This window comes from Dermacentor silvarum, chromosome 9, assembly GCF_013339745.2.
Source record: "Dermacentor silvarum isolate Dsil-2018 chromosome 9, BIME_Dsil_1.4, whole genome shotgun sequence".
In the NCBI taxonomy this organism is placed as follows: Eukaryota; Metazoa; Arthropoda; class Arachnida; order Ixodida; family Ixodidae; genus Dermacentor; species Dermacentor silvarum.
The window spans coordinates 91,342,009-91,361,679 of record NC_051162.1 but is presented as its reverse complement, the minus strand read 5'-3'; the positions used below and the strand labels follow the sequence as shown (position 1 = coordinate 91,361,679).

The following is a 19,671-nucleotide window of genomic DNA, read 5'->3' as shown; positions in this document are numbered from 1 at the left end:
GAATGAACTAATAGCTGATTTAGGCTGCGAAGAGAACAAAGAAAGGAAAGGTCTTCAGGGGCGTCGCAACGCGGAGCGGTTGGTGAAGACATTTTGGAAACAGAACCAGCACAGCGCAAAAGCACAGAAGACAGTAAGGATAGATATGCACAGCGCTGATGTACGAATGTGTCACCTAACCCTTTCTTGCGTTTTCCCGCTGTGCTAGTTTTGTTTCCAAAAGTTAACACGGGACACGCGCTGCAAGTCTTTGAGCACAGCGTGTGCCCTGCCCTTTCTCTCTTCCCTTCTTTGTCCTTGTCCTATCGCCCTCTCTCTAAATGCAGCTATTTACTCTACACAAACTCTCCCGCCAGCCAACTTTTTCGTATATATATATAGAGGTCGTCCACGTTACATTGCCCGAGTCAGCTCGCATCTATAGCGAATCTGCGAATTATTCGTGTAGCTATCATAAGAACTTTGCTTATTGAACATTTCGTCGTTCGGTTAGATAATATTGAAGGCTGAGGTTGATCTCCGTCAATTACGCACATAACCGTGCAGATTACTCCTCAGCTAGAGGCTACCAACCAGGACGCTTGAAAGGTAAACATAACACCACCGGGATTTGTATTGTTCCCATGTTTAACACGGTTAGCGAAAAGCATGTCGTATGTTTTCTTTATGTGTTTGCAGTATATTACTGCGTCATAGTGGCAAACTTTCAAGGAAAGGGTTTTTAAAATCTGTAGCAGTTAATTAAACCGGCAGTACGAGGTCTACCAAACTTTGGTAGATTATGACGCGTGATTTGTTTCATGGCTTAGGTTATATGGATCTATTTATCCCGGGGTTATTCATGATGCACATAATAACGCATTTTGAGGAAAGCGTTAAGTTGAGTTTCACGTGTAGAATAAATGTTTGGAAGGGCATCTCTCTTTGTTTCCTCAAAATAAACGAAAACTTATCAGCAGAGACGACGGGGTTTCGAAATTTCTTTTCTTTTTTATTTCGCGCCGAAACCGGCTGCGGCAGTGACGTCAATTGGCGACGCCACGCAGTTCGCGCAGTTTAAACGGTTTTCTGTGCCTTCCATACAGGAAAAATGCACAAACGTTGACGAGTTGAATAGGAATTTATTTTTCACGTAAGCAAGATTTTCATTACTTATCTATACATAGTCTAAGACGTATTCCCAAAACCTATGACGTCACGCGAAGCAGTTTTGCTAATTCCGACGTGGGGTCACCACCCATACGTCGCTTTCTGAGATACGAAGCCTCGGCTCTGGTGTATTTCGCAAGTCTGATATTGCAGAAGTATAACACGCCAGTTTAACTACTCCCACATCAAGTTATCACACTAAGACATTCTTCGTCAATTCTTCCACTTTTGCTTCGACCGTCGTAATTATTTATACGTTTCAATTAAATTAACAGGTAATTTCCCCCTATGCTTACCCGGGCTTCATTGTGTATTAAATTCATGTCGTTGTATAACGAACGAAAAATACAGCGTCCAGTTCCCCTTATTTTTGTCCATTTCAGAGGAATGCTATTCTGAGTCGTATTGATATTCTACGAGGAGTCAATCAGTTACTCAATCAATCAATTAGCCAATCAGTCAACCAATCAATCAATACAAGAAAGGTCGACTTTAACGTCAGTGCAATCTTTGAAAGCCCGAAAAAAAAAAAGAAGACAGGTGGAGATGCGACCTTGAAGTTCCTGCATTAGCATCTCGTCACGTCATGAATTCCGAAAGCGCCTGCGCAGGACTGGTTAATAGTTTGTCGAAAAACAAAAGTTGCACGCTAAAGGAACCAATGACTCAAACGAGGGAATTTCGAATACCTGTCCTTAAACAATAACAGCTCGAGGATGTGAAAAACACTTTGAGACCCATGACGTCGCTCGAACGCATCCTTGCAATGCTGTTCCTGCAGGAAATTCAAAACCGAGCTCTCTCCTTTGCATCATTATCCTTTTCTGGTTCGACAATTCCTGTAGAAATCATAATGTTTTGCAGGAAATAATCAGCATGGAGAAAAAGCTAACGACAAAACTATATTTAGAAATGTGAATAACGTGAACAACGATAACTACATAATTCGTCGACATCGTGCAGCAGATAAATATGACTCTTCCAGATATTTCACAAATGTCCATGCGCCGCATCACGCGGAGGTTAGGCCTCCATGCTGTATTTTTGTAGATTGCTGCCTAATGCATATAACCTGCCTTGAGTGGCACAAAAATATCTTTCAAATTTTCAGTGAGCACATTCCCCGCCATTATGATGTAGAAATTGAGAAGTCTGAAGAACCACGTACTGCTTACAACACCTTGAATTGTTGGCAGTTCATGAGAAAAAGAAAACAAAACAAGAAAAACATGCGATTTATTGCCAAAAATTCCAGTGATAATTTTTTCTTTATTTTTCCCTGTGCAATTATATACTATGTGCACTTGAACGACAAAGTTCAGATGCACATAACAAAAATTTCACGTCATTTAAAAAAAATTGCAACAGGAAATGATTAATGACCAACCTCGTTCCTTCAAATAAGTCAAATAATACATGGAAGACTGCTCTATGCCAGACTAATCTAATTTAGTGTTGCGATTTAGTCATTAATTTAGGTATCTCCTTGTGTGTCCTTTCCGTGCGTTTGAGCACGCACTGAAGCGTCAAGCGCGCACCTATGTGTCAAGCGCGCATCCAAGTGTCAATCGCGTGCCAAGGCGTCAAGCGCGCACTCAAGCCTTGTGCACAAAAAGCAATAAGCAGTGGCTGCGAGTGACATAGGCGAGCAGACAGACCACAGACAAGGCCCTTTTCGACGTGCAGAGTGGTGTCTTTCATGGCGTAGCTTTGGCCCAGTGCCGAAGGCGACAGGAGTCCTTGAGTTATCTCTGCGACAGAGGCAGACGCGCGCAAGAGGCAAGCGACAGATAATGAAAACAGCCCGCGACAGGGCAAGGGATGTGGTGACAGAGCGAGAAGCAACAGGTGGCAAACAGATAGAAACAAAGATAGAAAAAGAATAGAAACAGCGCAGGGAGGCGGCGGAGTGCATTAACAGCAAGCGATTTAAGAAACAGGGCGAACACATAGCGGCAGCTTTGTCACTCGAAAGACAGGCTGCGAAACTGCGGCCAAGATAACTTTCTAGCGATCCATTTCATTTTTCATTGTTTTTATCCCTTCGCTATTGGATTGGGCTCTATGACTTCATGAAGTCGTTCATTTATGATTATATTCATCCTTCGTCATTGGCTTGGGCGCCGCCAGTGATTCGGAGCAGTATTTTGTAGCGATTAATTTTATGTACTATTATTGTCGCCCATTAGCCACTGCATTAACCAGACGCCACCGTTATCGCCGGTATCGGTCGCTCAGCGCAATGGATGACAATAACAGTGGAAAATGAAATGGATCGTTACAAATGGAGGCCGGGGAGCTCCAACGTGCACTCGGAGTTGAGAACTCGTCAAGCTGGTAAAAGGGGCAGTATTTCTAATCTTCTTTTAATGTATACTTTTAACTGCGCATGAAATTTACCTCCTGACTCAATGGAAACTCAATACTTCGTAGCCTCTGTAAGAAACGACGGGGTTAGACCTCTGCACTGACAGCGACTACACTCACAGTGGGCAGAGCACGTTGTACTGAGTGGAGCCGGCGCATCACACAGGAGCATGCTTTCTATATAGCGGAGAGTATGCAAGTGCTAAGCTGGAGTATAGTAAAGTGTATGAAAGTACCTCGGCTGTTTAGCGAAGCACTTGCATCAGATACAGGGAAGTGTTTGCAAAACCTTAAAGAGAGATCCGCTTCACGAGATCCATTTTCTTTTATAATAAGGCTACCTGGATGAAACTTGTGCAGCATGTTGAGCTTAGTCACATATTTTAAATATGTTTCTCGTTTATCAATATCTTATCGGGACAGTGGTAAAATTTAGGTGTTTTGTGCAAGTTGGAGACTTTATTTTAAGCCCAAGAAAGTGTTATAAAATAACCTATAGTGCTCCTTATACTCCTGTGTGGTGAAATTCAACGAAAATAAGCTAAAAAGTATTCACTTCTTTCTTTATTATTTAAAAAGCATGGTTAATCTCGACTATAGTTATCGAGAACACTGATGAATGGTTTCTTATATTGGACATGTCCAAAATTTATGCCTATTACATTAAAGCTAAAATGCTTGCATTCTGCAAATCCTTTCGCATATTCATGCTAAATTTTGCCGAGACTGAGTCCTGTTAAATACAAGAATTTTCGTGCACAGCTAGCAAAAGCAGTGTAAGGTTGAAAATGATTAAAAAAAAACGACGTTGAAAGTTTGTTACACATTCTTATTACTACTGCAGGTGATCAGTTTGCATGAAATTTGCCCAGATTGTGGACAAGTCTTTCCAAAAGAACAGTAAAACTTTCAAAACCTCCTTCTGCAAAGGTGACACCCTCAGAACCCCTGCGAGATTCCTGTAGAACTTCCTCACACTAACAATACCTTGAGTTTAGTTGGGCGAGTTCTTCATAGGGTGAGTTCACCCTCACAAATAACCCTCACTGGGTGATTTGACGAGTTCCTCACAGTATTTGTGCCCATGTTGAACCAGGGCTATCTAAGTGGCCATGACCACAACAGTGGGTGAAGCACATCTTGTTTTTCGGGTACTGCAACCAAATCTTGCTGTTGAGTGACTCAGATCCATTTTGTGCTTTTCTTTGAACACAACAAAACAACACTTTTTCATCTGTCAGCCTTTCAAATGCAAGAAGCATAGCCTTCGCCTGTGCAGTAGTGAAAATTGTAGAATTAGCTGGTACCGGCTAAACTAGCTGGGGCTGGTGCTTGCTTGTACTCAAACGAGGAAAGCTCAAATTCTAGGCGAAGCTTTTCATCGTGATCCTTATCGGTCGAGCATGAATGGAAAAAAATATGGTCCCTATTCTACCATGACACAATTAGTCACTTTAGGTTGATGAGTCGCCCTTATTTTGCTTGCTAATGGAAACACAACGTTGATGAGTATTAATGGAAGAAATATGCGACGAAAAAAAATAATAAATCGAGAAACACAAAAATTTGATCTCCGCTTTATTAGATTTCGGGTATTAAATCCCTTAGGACTTCCAAAGGGCGTGAGAAAGTGGCTAGGAACTTCGTAGTTGAAGTGCCTCTTGTTTGCTAAGTTCTAATTCCAAATGTCATATATTTCCTATTGCGCTTATTTCTGTTAAACTTTTTTATCATGCCTGTTAGAACGAGTCGCCATTGTATGTCATTAAGGGCTTCCAATATAGCTTAGGCCTATTGGCCCAACGGTTCTTACGATGTACTACGTTTTTACTGTAATCAATAACACATCCTATCAATCAGTAAACTCGCTTATACAACCTACTAATGTACGAATTGCTCTGATATGCATCCGTATGCGAAAGTACAATTATTAAGCAGTTTTGCGGGCACTCGAGGCGTGTTCGCGTCGTCGGCGCCGTCGTGTCGTCACATCCTCTGCGCGTTCGCGGCCCGAGTATGGGCCGTTTGGCTCAGTACGTTTGGCTGCAAAAACGACGAAGGCAGGTGGACACGCCGTCACGCTCTGCTCAATCGGTTCTGCAGCGGAGCAAGAAGGCGCAGCGTTCCGCCTTTTACTGATGGTACGAGCGTTAAGCGCACACGAACGATACCGTTCATGCCGTGTAGATGTCGTGCGTACAGATGCTTGCGTACAGTTGTCTGAAGGTAGGTGCTTGCGTACAGTGGTCTGACGGTAGATGCTTGCATACAGTGGTCTGGAGCTACGTAGATAGTCTTGCGTACAGTGGTCTGAATGTAGATGCTTGCGTACAGTAGTCTGTAGGGATGTGCTTGCGTGCAGTGGTCTGAAGCTTTCAGCGGAACGAACAGCAAACTTCACGCTACTAATATCACTGGTTTGTAAAGCGAATATTTATATGTCTAGGCGAAATCAGCCGTGTAAAGAAAACTATCATCATTAGCACTGGCTAGAGCATCGTCGTCTTCTTCCGCCACTGGCTCATTGGCGCCCTTCTGGTTGCGCTCGTGCTCGGCAACGCGCTCGTGCCACTGCTCCCGCGTTCGTCGTCATCGTCTTATTCCACACTGGCTCCGTTGCCGCTCATCATTCCAGCGTACAATTTCACTTCTCTTCTGTCGTCGGAATGGGGTGGCCGCGTTTACGGAGGTATGAGCCCTTGCTTAAGGCGGTACGGCTCGAGCCATTCATTGTCTTACGTGACGGACAGATTTAATGTTGAAGCAGTTTAATTTTGAAGAATCGAAAGCTGCAATAGGCGGGCGGATGCTGCTAACCACGCTGCCGAACAAACTCGAGACATCTCGTGCAAGCGTTTGTGGTTCGACAACTACTTGTCCCTCATCAGGTTGATCCGCTCCGACGAACAGCCGTACAACAAGTATGAATGAATGAAGATACTCTAAGGCAGGATGAAGAACAAGGGCACATTCCAGTAAACATAAAGCTGATGGCAAAGGGGACCGTTAGGTATACTAAGGGACAAGCTTCGCTTATTATCCAACTTCACGAAGTGGGAGGGCCGACGCATTTTTTATGCGTATTTTCTTATGTTTTTGTACTGTGTCGTTATGGCCAAAAAACTGTTATATCTCTTTAGCTAAACACCTGCGTCGAAGAATTTAACGTATTTTTGCGTTAGGCTCACCACTATGCCCCTTGGCTATGGGTCATAACAGGTGTTTGCGTATTTGTAAGACAAACTGTATTAGTAAAGCAAATAAACTTGAAACTTGAAGCTCGCTGCCCTGATGACTGCGTCACTGTCGCAAATGTTTAAACAAATAATGAACAGAAAAGAGCATCTACTTTACGCGGCACAGGCAACGATGGAGCAAAACGTCGACTAGAGAATCTAAAAAGAAACTATAGGAGAGGAGAAAAGTGCAAGTGCTTTGGTTAATGCCCCGCGACCAGATCTCAAGAGCTGCGAGTGAGCTTTTTGGCTAAATCACCGCTAGTGTCTTCTTGTTGGCATGCTCTCCGAAATATTCTTAGTGACGTTGCCCAATGTCCTCGCGCAGACGGCGCGCCGTCTGTCGGTGCTCTGAATGGAGACGACTCTTGTATTAAATAAGAGCAGCCGGTAACACACACAAAAAAAGAAAAGAAAGAGAGAAAGAAAGCGAGAGGACGCAATCAAAGGTAAGGAAAAGAAAAAGATATCTGGGTCACATGACCATAGAATTGGGAACATGAGCTTTTCCTGAAGACATTGTAGTCCTGCACAAAGGCAGCTGTATGAGCACTTAGAGCCGCTACGCTTCTTGCATTTTCTTTTCTTTTTAACACACAAAGCAAGAAGACCTCCTTTTCCTATACAGCAATAAGGCGCAAAATGGATCTTTAAAACGCCGCTAGTTGGATCGCACGAGTCTTTTTCTGGTAATACATTTTATTTCTTTCCCCTAATCTTTGCTTCAAGTGTTCCTTAATGTTAACACCTTACGGGCATCACCACTCTGTGGAGGCTTATGAAATTACATACCTTGCGCGCGGCCTTGAGACATATCGCGTCAGACGCGCGCTTTTAGAGCTCTACACGACAGGAGACTAAATAGAGCAACTTGCGCCAACCCGGCGTGTCGTTGGCTGAAAAATGGTTTTCAGTGATTTAACAATGTAGTTCTTTTCTATGTGTTAGCTGATATTTGGGAGCTCGGCTATTTTCGCAATCGTACCTATAAAAACTAAAAGAGAGCAGGAGGAATGTAGGTGTATAGTGTAAAGGGAAGCTGTGAAGGAATTTATGAAGTTTCCCGATGCTACAGGCTCCATTCTATATAGGGTGCTCCAGCTAACGTTAGCCAAACTGTTCAAAGAAAGAAAAAAGGATTAAAGAAGCACGGTGCAAGATACGATTTTGGGATCTGAGGAGTTCAATTGTCAGAGCGCTAACGATCGACCGAACATCTTAGATCTTATTATTGTATCTTGCAACGTGCTCTTAAAATATTTTCTTTGTTCACTGAGCAGCTTGGCTAGCGTCAGCTGGGACGCACGGTAAAGTATTATTGATTCCTCTATACGCAGGCTTGGTTAAGTGAGGGTGCACTCAAACTAACCTGTGTTGGCATTTGTAAATGTCAGTTCAGGTTGCGCGTTGGTTGTTGTTAAGATTTTATTTTGGCACAGAGATAAAGCAAATTGAAATAATAGCTTAATTTCATACGTTGCTTGATTTCGTTTGCGCACTTGTAGCCGCATATAGCAGTATATGCGTTTTTGTTCCTATTGAAACGCTGAAAGCTAGTCTCTCGAGTCAATGGCAGATGACGAAGTGCTGTCATTTGTTACGATAATATTGCCTTCGTAAATACTATGAACGAGTGCTTCTGGTTTCTTCCTGATTAATGGTTTACTTGCAGTGTGACTGTAGTAATACCAATTGTGGACACAAGAAGCAAGCAGAAAAAAAATATTCTAGGTTACCATAAACTTCGCAACGTTTGTTTCTGGCCAAGAGATCGCTTAGCTGCAGAAAAAGTTGGCTCAGGGGGCTGCACAAACTTTTGGCAATTCAAATCGCTCGCGATAGAACAGTGTCTGACGTAGCGGAGCTGGTGGTCTTGGAGGCCATATCTCTGTCGTGCGTTATACTGCTTGCCCGAGTCAGAAGTGACTACAGACGGGGCGCTCCCGTCGGCTTGAACGTGTTGTTCGAAGATGCTGTTTCAACACAGCCTGTCAACGTCTATTGTGCAGTTTCTGTGTTTAGGAACGAGCACTGCAGCATTTGTTCTCTCTAGATGCTAAAACACATTAAATACTAGAGTTTTATTTCTAAAAAATAGTTTGCTTAGGTGATGCCTGTCACCAGTGAAGCACACTTTTCATGCAGCAAGACCGTGTTAACATTCCGTGAAAGAGAATGCTACGAGAAAGACGCCAATATAGGGGGAAAATGTACAATCGAGAACATATGAATTAAACTTAAATTATGGGGTTTTACGTGCCAAAACAACGATCTTATTATGAGGCACGCCGTACTGGGGGACTCCGGAATAATTTCCACCACCTGGGGTTCTTTAACGTGCACTTAAGTCTAAGTACACGGGTGTCTTCGCATTTCGCTCTCATCGAAATGCGGCCGCCACGGCCGGGATTGCACATTAATCGAGCTGCGTTAAAACGCAGTTCTACATTTGCACAGTTAAAACGTGTGAAACTAGACGCGGTATAAACCGAGAACGCATGAAGCATGCTTTGCTAATTATTAGCAAAATGGAAATACCGGTTAACACACTAAGTTGTCAGCTACTCAACTGCAATCAAACACGGACACACACACACACAGAGAGAGAGAGAGGAAAGAGAAAAAGAGCGACAGAGTGGCCAAGAGGTGTTCTGCATGTGAGCGCTCACGTGATATTGTGACCTCGCACATTTTGTTGCACTCCGCATATCGCTCGAATCGGTTCCTGTTGCCGCGGCATCCACCGTAGACGAATTGCAAGCACATGCGCTTGGTGGAGTCGTAGTACCAGCGTGGGAAGTAGCCCCGGCACGGTCCGATGTCCTTGGGCAGCAGGCAGATTTCTGCGAGGACATTTGCCAGCTTATACGGCGCGTGCAATCTTATAGAGGCTCGCAGCCATCCTACAGAGACGGTTTGTCGAGGCTTATTCCTCCGCAGCGTGTCGCCATCGCGAAACGTTACCAACGTGGCTGAGCGGGGCCGGAGGCTTACGGCCGGATACCGAAAAAGATCGGACTCAGCTGGGGACGGGTCGTCAACTGAGGGAGAAGGTGTGCTATGCAGGGGCCAGATGTCTATACACCTTGTGTCCGATCCAGCCGTGCTGGTAATGTTTCACAACAGAATAGCAAAAAAAAAAAAAAGAAACATCGAAGGTAGGTCTCCAGAGACAGAAAAACAAAGGCTGTTCTGTTGTTTATTAGCTGTGACAATATGGAAAGTTTGGCTTCAGAAGAGCCCCCTCTACCAGGAAGACAAATAAAAAAGCACTAAAGGAGAGAACTACTTACATGTAAACGTATAGAAATCATGAAAACATTTCCTCAATTGCTTAGAGTAAAGGAAACTCGAACTACATACGTGGTAAGAGCTTGACATAACGTTGCAGATATATGCGTATATCATGCGTAATCCATAGCCAGCGAAACGCGCTTCTGTTATCCCCGGTGCCCTTGCGTTCTTGTTGCTACTGAGAACTAGTTATTTAGTATGCACAAACTGTACAAGTAACGCACGTTACTAAACATGCTTCACAACTGCAGCAGCCCATCTAAGCACAGCCGAAGAACAGCGCAACTTTACAAGGATGATCAAAATAAAACGAGCATTCGCGTAAGGTCGAAAGATGCGAAACACGGTTTGGACTCTGCTGGCCTAAGCACGACAAAGAAGCGCCGGTCTTCAAGTCTACTCTTAGAGTTATTATGTATCCAGCCGAAAACATGCGCGATAAACCGGACTTGGGTAATCTTCCCGGGGTATATATACACCCGCACACTGCACCACATGCACCCTAACGCATAATTAGTCTGACCTTCTCGCGTTCCCCTTCATTCTGAACTAGGGACCCGTAGCGGCCCCGAAACGTCAATTATATATTCCTACTAGGCATTGCGTATGAGCATGCCGTTAAAGGAGCGCTTTGCTACGCGCAGAGAAAGAATACGGGACATGCCGCGTGAGATGGTGTCGGCCACTCTGGTAGCAGCAGTCTGTAAATATTGTAATATACAATCCCGTTTCTCCCGTGTACTCGAGAATCCCCGTGACAATATGCTTCGACCCTTTAAACCTTAGGCTAGTTCTCTTGTTGCATTCATCATGCGCCACACTCGCCAGACGGGGTTTATGGTTGAGCGTTAGAAATCTTTACAAAGACTCACATCCTCGACTTACACATCATCGTCGGTGTGTGCTTATTTTCTCTTCGTCTTTGCAATACCTGTGTCACAGGGGGGCACATTCGATCGCGATCGAGCCCGATCTGGACCGAATCCTTCATCGCGACTGACTCCGTTCCTCAGCCTGCGCAGAGGAGCCAATCGGGCTCGATCGCGGCCGAAAGTGCACCGTGTGACACCGGTATTTTTTTTTCCGCCATGCATCTGTGCCAACTCGTCCAAATGTAAGAGCTCTCGAGCCCGTCTGACGACGGTGGTTCTATGGTATTCAACTGGCTCACGCACCGTGCGCCTCCTGGCTGTCGATCTTGCAGTCGGCGTTCTCGGCCATGCAGGGGGCCTTCTGAATCTGCTCCACGTTGCACATGGCCATGGCGGCCGCCATGGCGTTCAGGTAGGCCCGCGTGCGGACCTTAATGCCTTTGCCGCAGGTGGCCGTGCACGGAGACCACTCCGCCCACTGGGTCACCGCGCAGTTCGGGTCCAGCTGCGAGTGTTTTTCCACAGGCAGAAACGAAACAAGTTTGGCAGTTGTACCTCAGCGGGAAGATGTTGGCGTTACTGATTCCCGTGTTTTGAGGCTGAGCTCCGGGGACATTATCTGTCGTCGAGAAAGTTATCTACCGATAATTTTAATAGGGTTTGCTGTAACTTAAATCTTATGACATATTTAGGAGAGATGTCGAAACGCTGCCATCGTAGGGGCCACGCAGGGGTGAATCAACTGGAATGCCGTAATGCACGGAATTGGCGATTGATTCAGCGTGGATCTGGTGGTACGGACACGTTCGACTATCTGAGAGAGCGTTAACGTGACCTTCGTGCGCAAACAGTTGACATAATGTCTTACTACTTCGGATGAAGACCTCTACTTGCTGAAGTTGAACTCATTTTACATCCCAACTTCTGTAGGTACATAAGTTCAGAAGATATTCGGTATATCACCTTCAGGCGTCGCCTTATCCGTTAATTATGTTTATAGGATATTGGGAAGACGTTTATAGATGAAATACAAAACATGAAGAACGGATAACTGGTATATTCGTTGTCCATAGACTGTCTTGGTTTATTCTCGCGTGAAAGAGAGCTCATAGAAGACGCGACGATGTTCCTTTTTTTTTGTCTCCTTTTGCCCGTTCAAGGTGCGTTTTTAAATAGTATAGTACATTTCTATTGTTGCAGATTTCTATTATTGTACATTTCTATCAGTGCTTCTGCACGCTAAAGTTCGGCGTAACAAAAATGACACGGTACATTAAACTTATTCAGGCAGTACATGTGTTTTCACAAGTCATAAGCATTAGAACAGACGCGGCACAGTTTCACTCCGCCCGTCTCATTCTGAAAGAGAACTCTTGGCTAGCGTCTCAGGATAGATTAAGATCGCCTGAGCCTGCCCTATACTTAAAAAAACCCTTATACCCGATACCTAACAATCGTATATAAAAATTTGAAGGTCTCGTACGTTCCCAACTATATGGGGCAAGCGACATATGGGGGTTCTCTAAAGCCCCATATGTTCCTATTATGTAGGGCAAGTCCCACATGATCCCCATTTGGGGATACGGGGGCCCCAAAGAAAAAAAAACCGCATACGACTCATTAATAATACATAAAGGGTTCACGGGTTTTTATGTGGGACCCCGCATGTTTATGTGTAGTGAATGGATACGGGGACTATGATTTTGTTTGTTTCGGTAGGGTGTGAACGTGCTCTGACAACAAGTGGCAAGGCACACGCACCACTTCGGGGGCGTCCTTGCATGTTGGCATGTCGGCGACGCACATCTCCTTCTCCATGAGATCGAGCGTGCAGCGCTTCCTGGCCATGTGCTGCTTGTACTTTCGCTGCCGGATGCGCACACCTTTGCCGCAGGTGACGCTGCACTCGCTCCACTCACTCCACGGCGTCGTCTCACAGCTCACGCCCCTGTGAAGTCACGTGAAAGTGTGCACTCGTCGCACGAAAGGTGTGCTCCCTCTGTGTATGTATACATATAGCCACATTGACCACGATAACCTTTGTGAAGCTTCAGTGTCATATTCATTGTCAGCATCGTCAGGCTATCTTTATGTCCACTGGCAGGAAGAAGGCCCCTACCTACGAACTCTAATTACCTCTGTTATCTGCTAGCTGATTCCAACTTGCGCCTGCAAATTTCGTAATTTCATCACCCCACCTGATTTTCTGCCATCCTCCGACTGCGCTTCCCTTCTCTCGGTATCCATTCTGTAACTCTAATGGTCCACCGGTTATCCATCCTACGCATTACATGGCCTGCCCAGCTCCATTTCTTTCTCTTAATGCTAACTATACTATCGGATATCCCCGTTTGCTATCTGATCCACACCGCTCTCTTCCTGTCTCTTAACGTTAGGCCTAACGTTTTTCAGTTACATCGCTCATCAAGTGGTTCTTGTTCTCGAGCTTCTTTGTTAACCTTCGAGTTTCTGCCCCATATGGTAGCACCGGTATAGAATGCAGTGATTGTACACTTTTCTTTTCAACGACAGTGATAAGCTACCACTTAGGATTTGGTAATGCTTGCCGTATGCACTCCAACCCATTTTTTTCTTCTGTAAGTTTCCGTCTTATGATCAGGGCTCCCTGTGACTAACTGTGTCACATTACCAGGCAGTAATTTCTAAATAGAAGTTACTTGTAGGTTAAAATCATTGCTATATTAAGGAATTCGTTGCTCCAAAATGAAAATCATTTTTGCTTAGAGTGACTTCAATATAGAAGTTGGTTCAGTGTAAAAACGGCAGTTTCGAATTGGACTTTTTTTGTTCTTTTGTCCAGTGAAATGATTGCATCGCGGTCGGAGTGAGTTCCTCGCGTAACTTGTAAATTGTAGGCGCATAGAAACGTGGGAACCATGCACATTTTGTAAATAATACAGTCCTGGGAGTGCAGCCATAAAGGGCCGTGCAATCGACACGGAGCCTGCACACGTCATTTGTGACGTCCCACGCAGCCTGCCCAAGCACCACCACGTTCTCACGCACAAGGCCTGTTCACTCTGATCCATGGCGTCATGCTACCCAGCGCGACTGCCATACAATTTAATGGCGATGCTCCGAGTACGCAACAGTGATTTTGACGTCACCACTTTCGTCACGCCAGCCTTGGCAATGGAAATTTCGGCCCAGGTAGCATGAAGTCATGGTTCGGAGTGAACAGGCCTTGTGCTATCTAGGTGGTGTTGCTTGGACAGGATGCGTGTGACAGGATGCGTGTGACAGGCTGCGTGTGACAGGCTGCGTGTGACAGGCTGCGTGTGACAGGCTGCGTGTGACAGGCTGCGTGTGACAGGCTGCGTGTGACAGGCTGCGTGTGACAGGCTGCGTGTACAGGCTGCGTGGACAGGCTGCGTGGACAGGCTACGTGGCCAAGCCGACGTAACGGTAGACTACGGAACAATGCATGTTTCATTCAGCACATGGGGCTTTTGGATCTTCCAGCTAGTGGTATGCCATACTGGCAGTCATGTAACGCACTTATGCACCATTAAACTTGCTGGCCGAGCCTCCTGCGTGCTGCTGTGCCAAGCGTTCTTTCCACTGACATACTTCGAGTTTTTCGCTGCAACCTTCCTGCTAGCGGACCAATATTTTGGTGAGCATAATATTATCATGGCGCACCACCTTATCTTTTGTTTCCTGGAAGCTTAGAATCATGGAATAATCAAATCAACGTTTTTCTATCCACAAATATTGAACAAATCTGAAGGTTCGAAAAAAGAAAACAAAAGCGAATTGCAGTAATAATCCTTAATGTACATTAAATATCGTGTGGCATATACACCTCTTTTTGTTTCGCACATGAAAAGCATCGTGATTTCTCGCGACATTCACAATTCTACAGTTGCAAGAATTTTCACAATAAAAAAAACAAACACAGCTTACAAGTCAGCTAGCAGTGTTCATTTTCGAGAACGCCACTGGACAAGAACTCGGTTATACCTTATTTCTGTGGGTGGCGATATAGACACGTTGGATTAGCCTACCTGGTAACGAGGAAGCCAATGGACTATCCAGGAATGTGCGGGTCAAAGAAACTTATTGTACGATCTCACTCTTTAGGTTAGATATGCGCAACGTTTTGAGACAATTAGGTATCTCTCGTTTTACTATGGACAAGTCGTTCAATAGCGAAGTAGCCCTTGCGGTAGATAATTGATCATGCTTGATTAAATAATTCCTGTAGAACGGAAAGCAACGCAGTAGCCGAAACATTCGGTGCCTCAGTCTCTGTACATTACCTCATTTATAGCAAAACAGAACAGTGGCATCTTTGGGACGTTCGCGTTGCGAAGGGACGTCCACAACGCATAACCTTTGGGAGGTCGCGGCGCGTAGGAGCGTCCGATAACGCCGGCCACTATATACTCACCCGGCGCAGTCAATCTCGCACACCTCCCGGTCGACCAGTTGCGTCTTGCAATTGAACATGAACGCCTTGTCGCGCATGATGAAGTTGCGAGTCCGCGTTCTCACGCCCTGTCCGCAAGTCACGCTGCATGACCCGAAGCTGGACCACTCTGTGACGGCGCACTCGGCTGTGCACCGTGACAACAGAAAGAGAAAAAAAAAGAAAATAAGAGCACGCACACGTGTTCGCTGATTTGCTGTTCGCTGATTTGATATTCAGAAAATTTGACGGGATATCGTTGTGCTAATCACTAAATTACATCATTGAATCATCATTGAATCATCATTGAATCATCATTGAATCATCATTGAATCAGTGTATGGAGCCTGTTCGGCTGCATACAATGCTACAAAAGTGTAAAAAAAAGCCTTAATCAAAAGGTTGTAAGCTGACAGTAGAGTATTAAGGGGATCATAACATGCTCGAGAAAAATACATTGCTCTTAAGCGGTATAGAGAAGGTTGAAAAAAGAAAGAAAGAAGAGACTGGGTTCTCTCACAATTTGCTACTTGCTTGCATTTGCGGCATTAGCGCCTGCCCTGGCATGCTTGCCCACGTATATAGGCTTTGCGATGAATAGCGCAAAGCGTTCGTACCACATACTCCGTCATTCTCTGCCGGGAGCGCGAAATTTATGCGCGGGAATTAATCAACTCGGGAGGGAAAGGGATCAGGTACCATACAATCTACGTTGGCTAAGAAAAAGAAAAATCACATTAATGATATGCGTCGCTGTACAGCGGGGGACCTTCCGGATTGCGCTATAGGGGGCGCCTGAACGCAAGTAATCATCCAGGGGATTATGGCAGGGATTAAGGGACGTGTTCGCGCACCTGAGGCGACAGCTGTGTTCCCCCCCCCCCCCCCCCCCTAATCCCGTCTTTGTTGCGGTAGCCTATAGACAACTTGCCGCCCCGTGCATAATATAATGCGAGTCCCAACTTTCGGTGAATGAGGAACGCTGTAGGCTAAGCCTAACCCAAGTGTGCGTTTTTTATTATGCTTGCTTCGTATATCGCTTTGTTAATGAGTATGGGAAATAGATGGAAGGCGTTCCTTTGTTTCTCTTTCTGCGATGTCTGTAATTGAGTTGAAATGTGTTACCATTGCTTCATCCCGTTCCATTATCGACCGGTATACATTCTTTATGCACTATGAAATAAAGGGCGCACTGACAGATTTGCCTGTTATTGTCTGCTATTAATGATCAAACGGTGACGCTGGTTAGCACTGATATTTGTAGAATTATATGACTGCTTAATTTCTACGAAACTATCGGTAAAAGGCTGATCGGGCGAAGGCGTGAAGTGATATGAACGTACTAAAGCAGTGAGGTGGATTCCATAACACGTGCGGTGTACTTAAACGAATAAAGAATAAATATCAAGGACACTAAGAAGAATAAGCACCGTGTTTCAGTGAGTTTGAGAAATAATTAACACCGACATCACCAAAGGTTCTTGAGCCGTACTGTTCTCAACCGCTTGATAGGGGTGCGTTATTGTCGGAATGCTGTCATAGGACCTTTTGTTATCACCGTTTGATCAGTACACAATTTTGTGTAAGTGGTGAACCCAGCGACACCATAATTTGCAACATTTGATATTTCATACGAATAAACGAATCGAAGAACTTGAGCAGAACACATAGTTATATAATGGTATGTCCTTGAAGAATCCGTACGTCGAATATTCTTCGGGAAAACTTAATCTGTTTGTGATACTAACGACCACGCTCAAAATACCGGTGGCGGCTGTGGTATGGTTAAGTCTGTATGATTATTTACTTCCTTCAGGTGTGTTTTTCAGAACCTAGGCAGGTATCGCTACATGTGCGGAAGCATGCGTTGCAAACACGAATTCAGTCAGCCGTTTAGTTCTTTATTATTAGTTATCTCGCGTGGAATATCTACCTACAGTAAAATTCCTTGCCCCCCACCTGCCCCAATAAAAAAATGTATATATCGTTTTTGGAGTGCTTTAATTCGCGAAACTTTTCTGAAACTCTTTTTGAGCCTCCGCTACACGTACCGATTTTTCCCCCTACAAAATGTTGACCGATGCACACCAGCTCGATTGGCCAACTCTACGTCATCCACAATGCACACATTTCTCAGTTTATTGGCAAAGTTTTCAGAAAATAAAAGAAAGAAAAAAAAACAGGCAAGCACTCAGTAATGCATCAATAAAAAAAGTGGTCAGAGATTCGTTGTCTTTTTCTTACCGGATATATTTTCCAAAGATGCTTGAAAGAACACAAATAGAGTAAGGTCAGTACCAGAATGCACACTTTAGAAAAATAAAGAACGCCGATAACGCTTCTGTACTGTATATTGCGGTTCAGTGGAGCAAAATAGATCGATATGATTGATGTGGTGATCAGTATTCCAATGGTTCATAATAGGGCCAACGTTAGCGGGACTTCTTTTTTTTACCCACAAGCGTTAGTAGTAGCTTTACTTTCACATTTAATAGCGCCAGTGTTCTCGGGTTTTCATTTTTTTTTCTTCAGGTCGAACACCTAGCCTTTAGCAGTGAAAAATCTTTTCAATAAACTAAAACGAGGCTTACCGAAACGAGTTTTTGTTTTCAAGTATGCGTCTCGTTGTTGGACGGAATCGCTATAGCAAGCTTGGCGCAAACGCGTTCTTGGTACACTGTGGCCCAGGCCGGGAATACGAGGCACCTTATCCTGGGCCACGTGCGAGCCTATGAGAACTACATTATTTCCCGAGAATGCTCTCGCATGGCTTCGATAAGCGCACTAGTTCGCCGCTGCACATTACTAGAATATATTCCTCAAAAGGAAAATTGGCGAGTAAAACACTCAGTCGAGTAAAACAGGTAAAGTATTCCTTCAGAACTCTCGCTGGGCTCATTTCGCCCCTTACGAAAGTTTGAAGATTAATTATTAGATTACAGCGCGAACAAAAGACGAAGGCCGCAGGTAAAATTAACTAACAAGCTTTGAATAAACCACGCTGTAAATTAACTTGCACACTTAAAGATGAATAAGGGTGTAAATTGGTATATATATATATTTAAATCACACCCTTCCACCGGAAAAAGTTTAACGGTGTTAGTTATACATCGAGTTACACCTTTATTCACTTTCAAGGGTGCAAATTATTTTGCAGTGTATAGTGGAGACAATGAAGGGTAAATAATTATCTTTTAATTTTTGAATTGTTAGCTGAAAGCTCAACGCCGCCGTGCATGTCATTTTGACGTCATGGCTTTCAAAGTACTTGTATCGTATCTGGGATAGAATTTAGCGGGCTTTTTTTTTTGCATTTAAGTGGAGCAGTTATTGAAACCTCTTAAGTTTTTAGTTGTTTTCTTTTTTAATTCAGCGCGGTCCGTCTTTGTGAACAAACGGGCAGAAATAAACCATGGTAGACGCTGTCGAAATGCGTGACGTTCGAAAATGGCGCGCGAGAACTTTATATTTTCTACAAATAGAGAGATTGCAATAGCATTCACAGTCCAAAAAAAAAAAAAATCCAGTGCGACTCACGTGCATGGTCACAACTGGCCGTAATACCAATGCTAGGGTCTATATATAGTACACAAAAAAGTTAAAGTAGTACACAAGGATGTCGCGAGCGGCGCTGCCTAACACTCCCAGGGCTCCGATCAAGTACATGAATTTCCCCCACAGGGGTTATGCACTGACGTCATTGACGCCGCCATATTGTTGCACAGCCAGCAGGTTCAGAAAGCTTAGCTTTAGCTCTATTCGCTTGGCTCCAGCGGCACAGTGGAGGCTGTGAATGGGACAACAAAATGGCATTCGGTGACGTCACGTGCACACTCCCTATTCTTTCCTTAGCATCATTATTGACATCGTGTAGTTTGTTAACAGATTGACACTCACGCCTCAGGTCGATGGGAGAAGGCGTCTCCAGCGGCGCTGGCGTGTTGGGTTCGACGTCTTCGTCGCATGACTTCTCGTAGATACGCTGCCTCGTGACCGTCAAGCGGGCCACGGGTTTCATCGGAGCCCCGGTGGGGTCGTAGAAAGGCGAGTCTGGGTGGTGCGGGTGGCTCGACGAGATCTTCTGGATCCGCTGTTGGGGTGATGTGGCTTCGCGCTGACCCTGGAAGGCGTAACCGTTACCGCGTCGTTAAGCGTTACCGTTAAGCGTTACCGCGTCGAAGCTACGAGAAAAAAATTTTCCGCGATCGAATGATAAGCATTCGCCTAACGCCCGGAAGCCATTACGCGAATGTTAAAGGCGTTGATACCACCACCACCGACTTCTATTCCCTATATTCCGACTTCCCTATATTCCCTATAT

At 44.7% G+C, this 19,671-nt stretch overlaps 1 protein-coding gene across 2 annotated transcripts in view; it reads right to left on the bottom strand.

Moving 5' to 3' along the window:
- Positions 1-19,671, bottom strand: part of LOC119463338 (spondin-1) — a 173,569-nt gene that overhangs the window by 8,955 nt on the left and 144,943 nt on the right. The window contains exons 8-13 of one of the 2 annotated variants that reach the window (XM_037724143.2): positions 19,248-19,470; positions 15,333-15,498; positions 12,680-12,866; positions 11,222-11,423; positions 9,422-9,595; positions 2,808-2,900 (exon numbers count right to left, since the gene is read on the bottom strand). In XM_037724143.2, coding sequence (XP_037580071.1) covers positions 2,808-2,900; positions 9,422-9,595; positions 11,222-11,423; positions 12,680-12,866; positions 15,333-15,498; positions 19,248-19,470 — 1,045 coding nt within the window. The remainder of the gene's footprint in view (positions 1-2,807; positions 2,901-9,421; positions 9,596-11,221; positions 11,424-12,679; positions 12,867-15,332; positions 15,499-19,247; positions 19,471-19,671) is intronic. The other variant, XM_037724142.2, reaches the window with a different exon arrangement.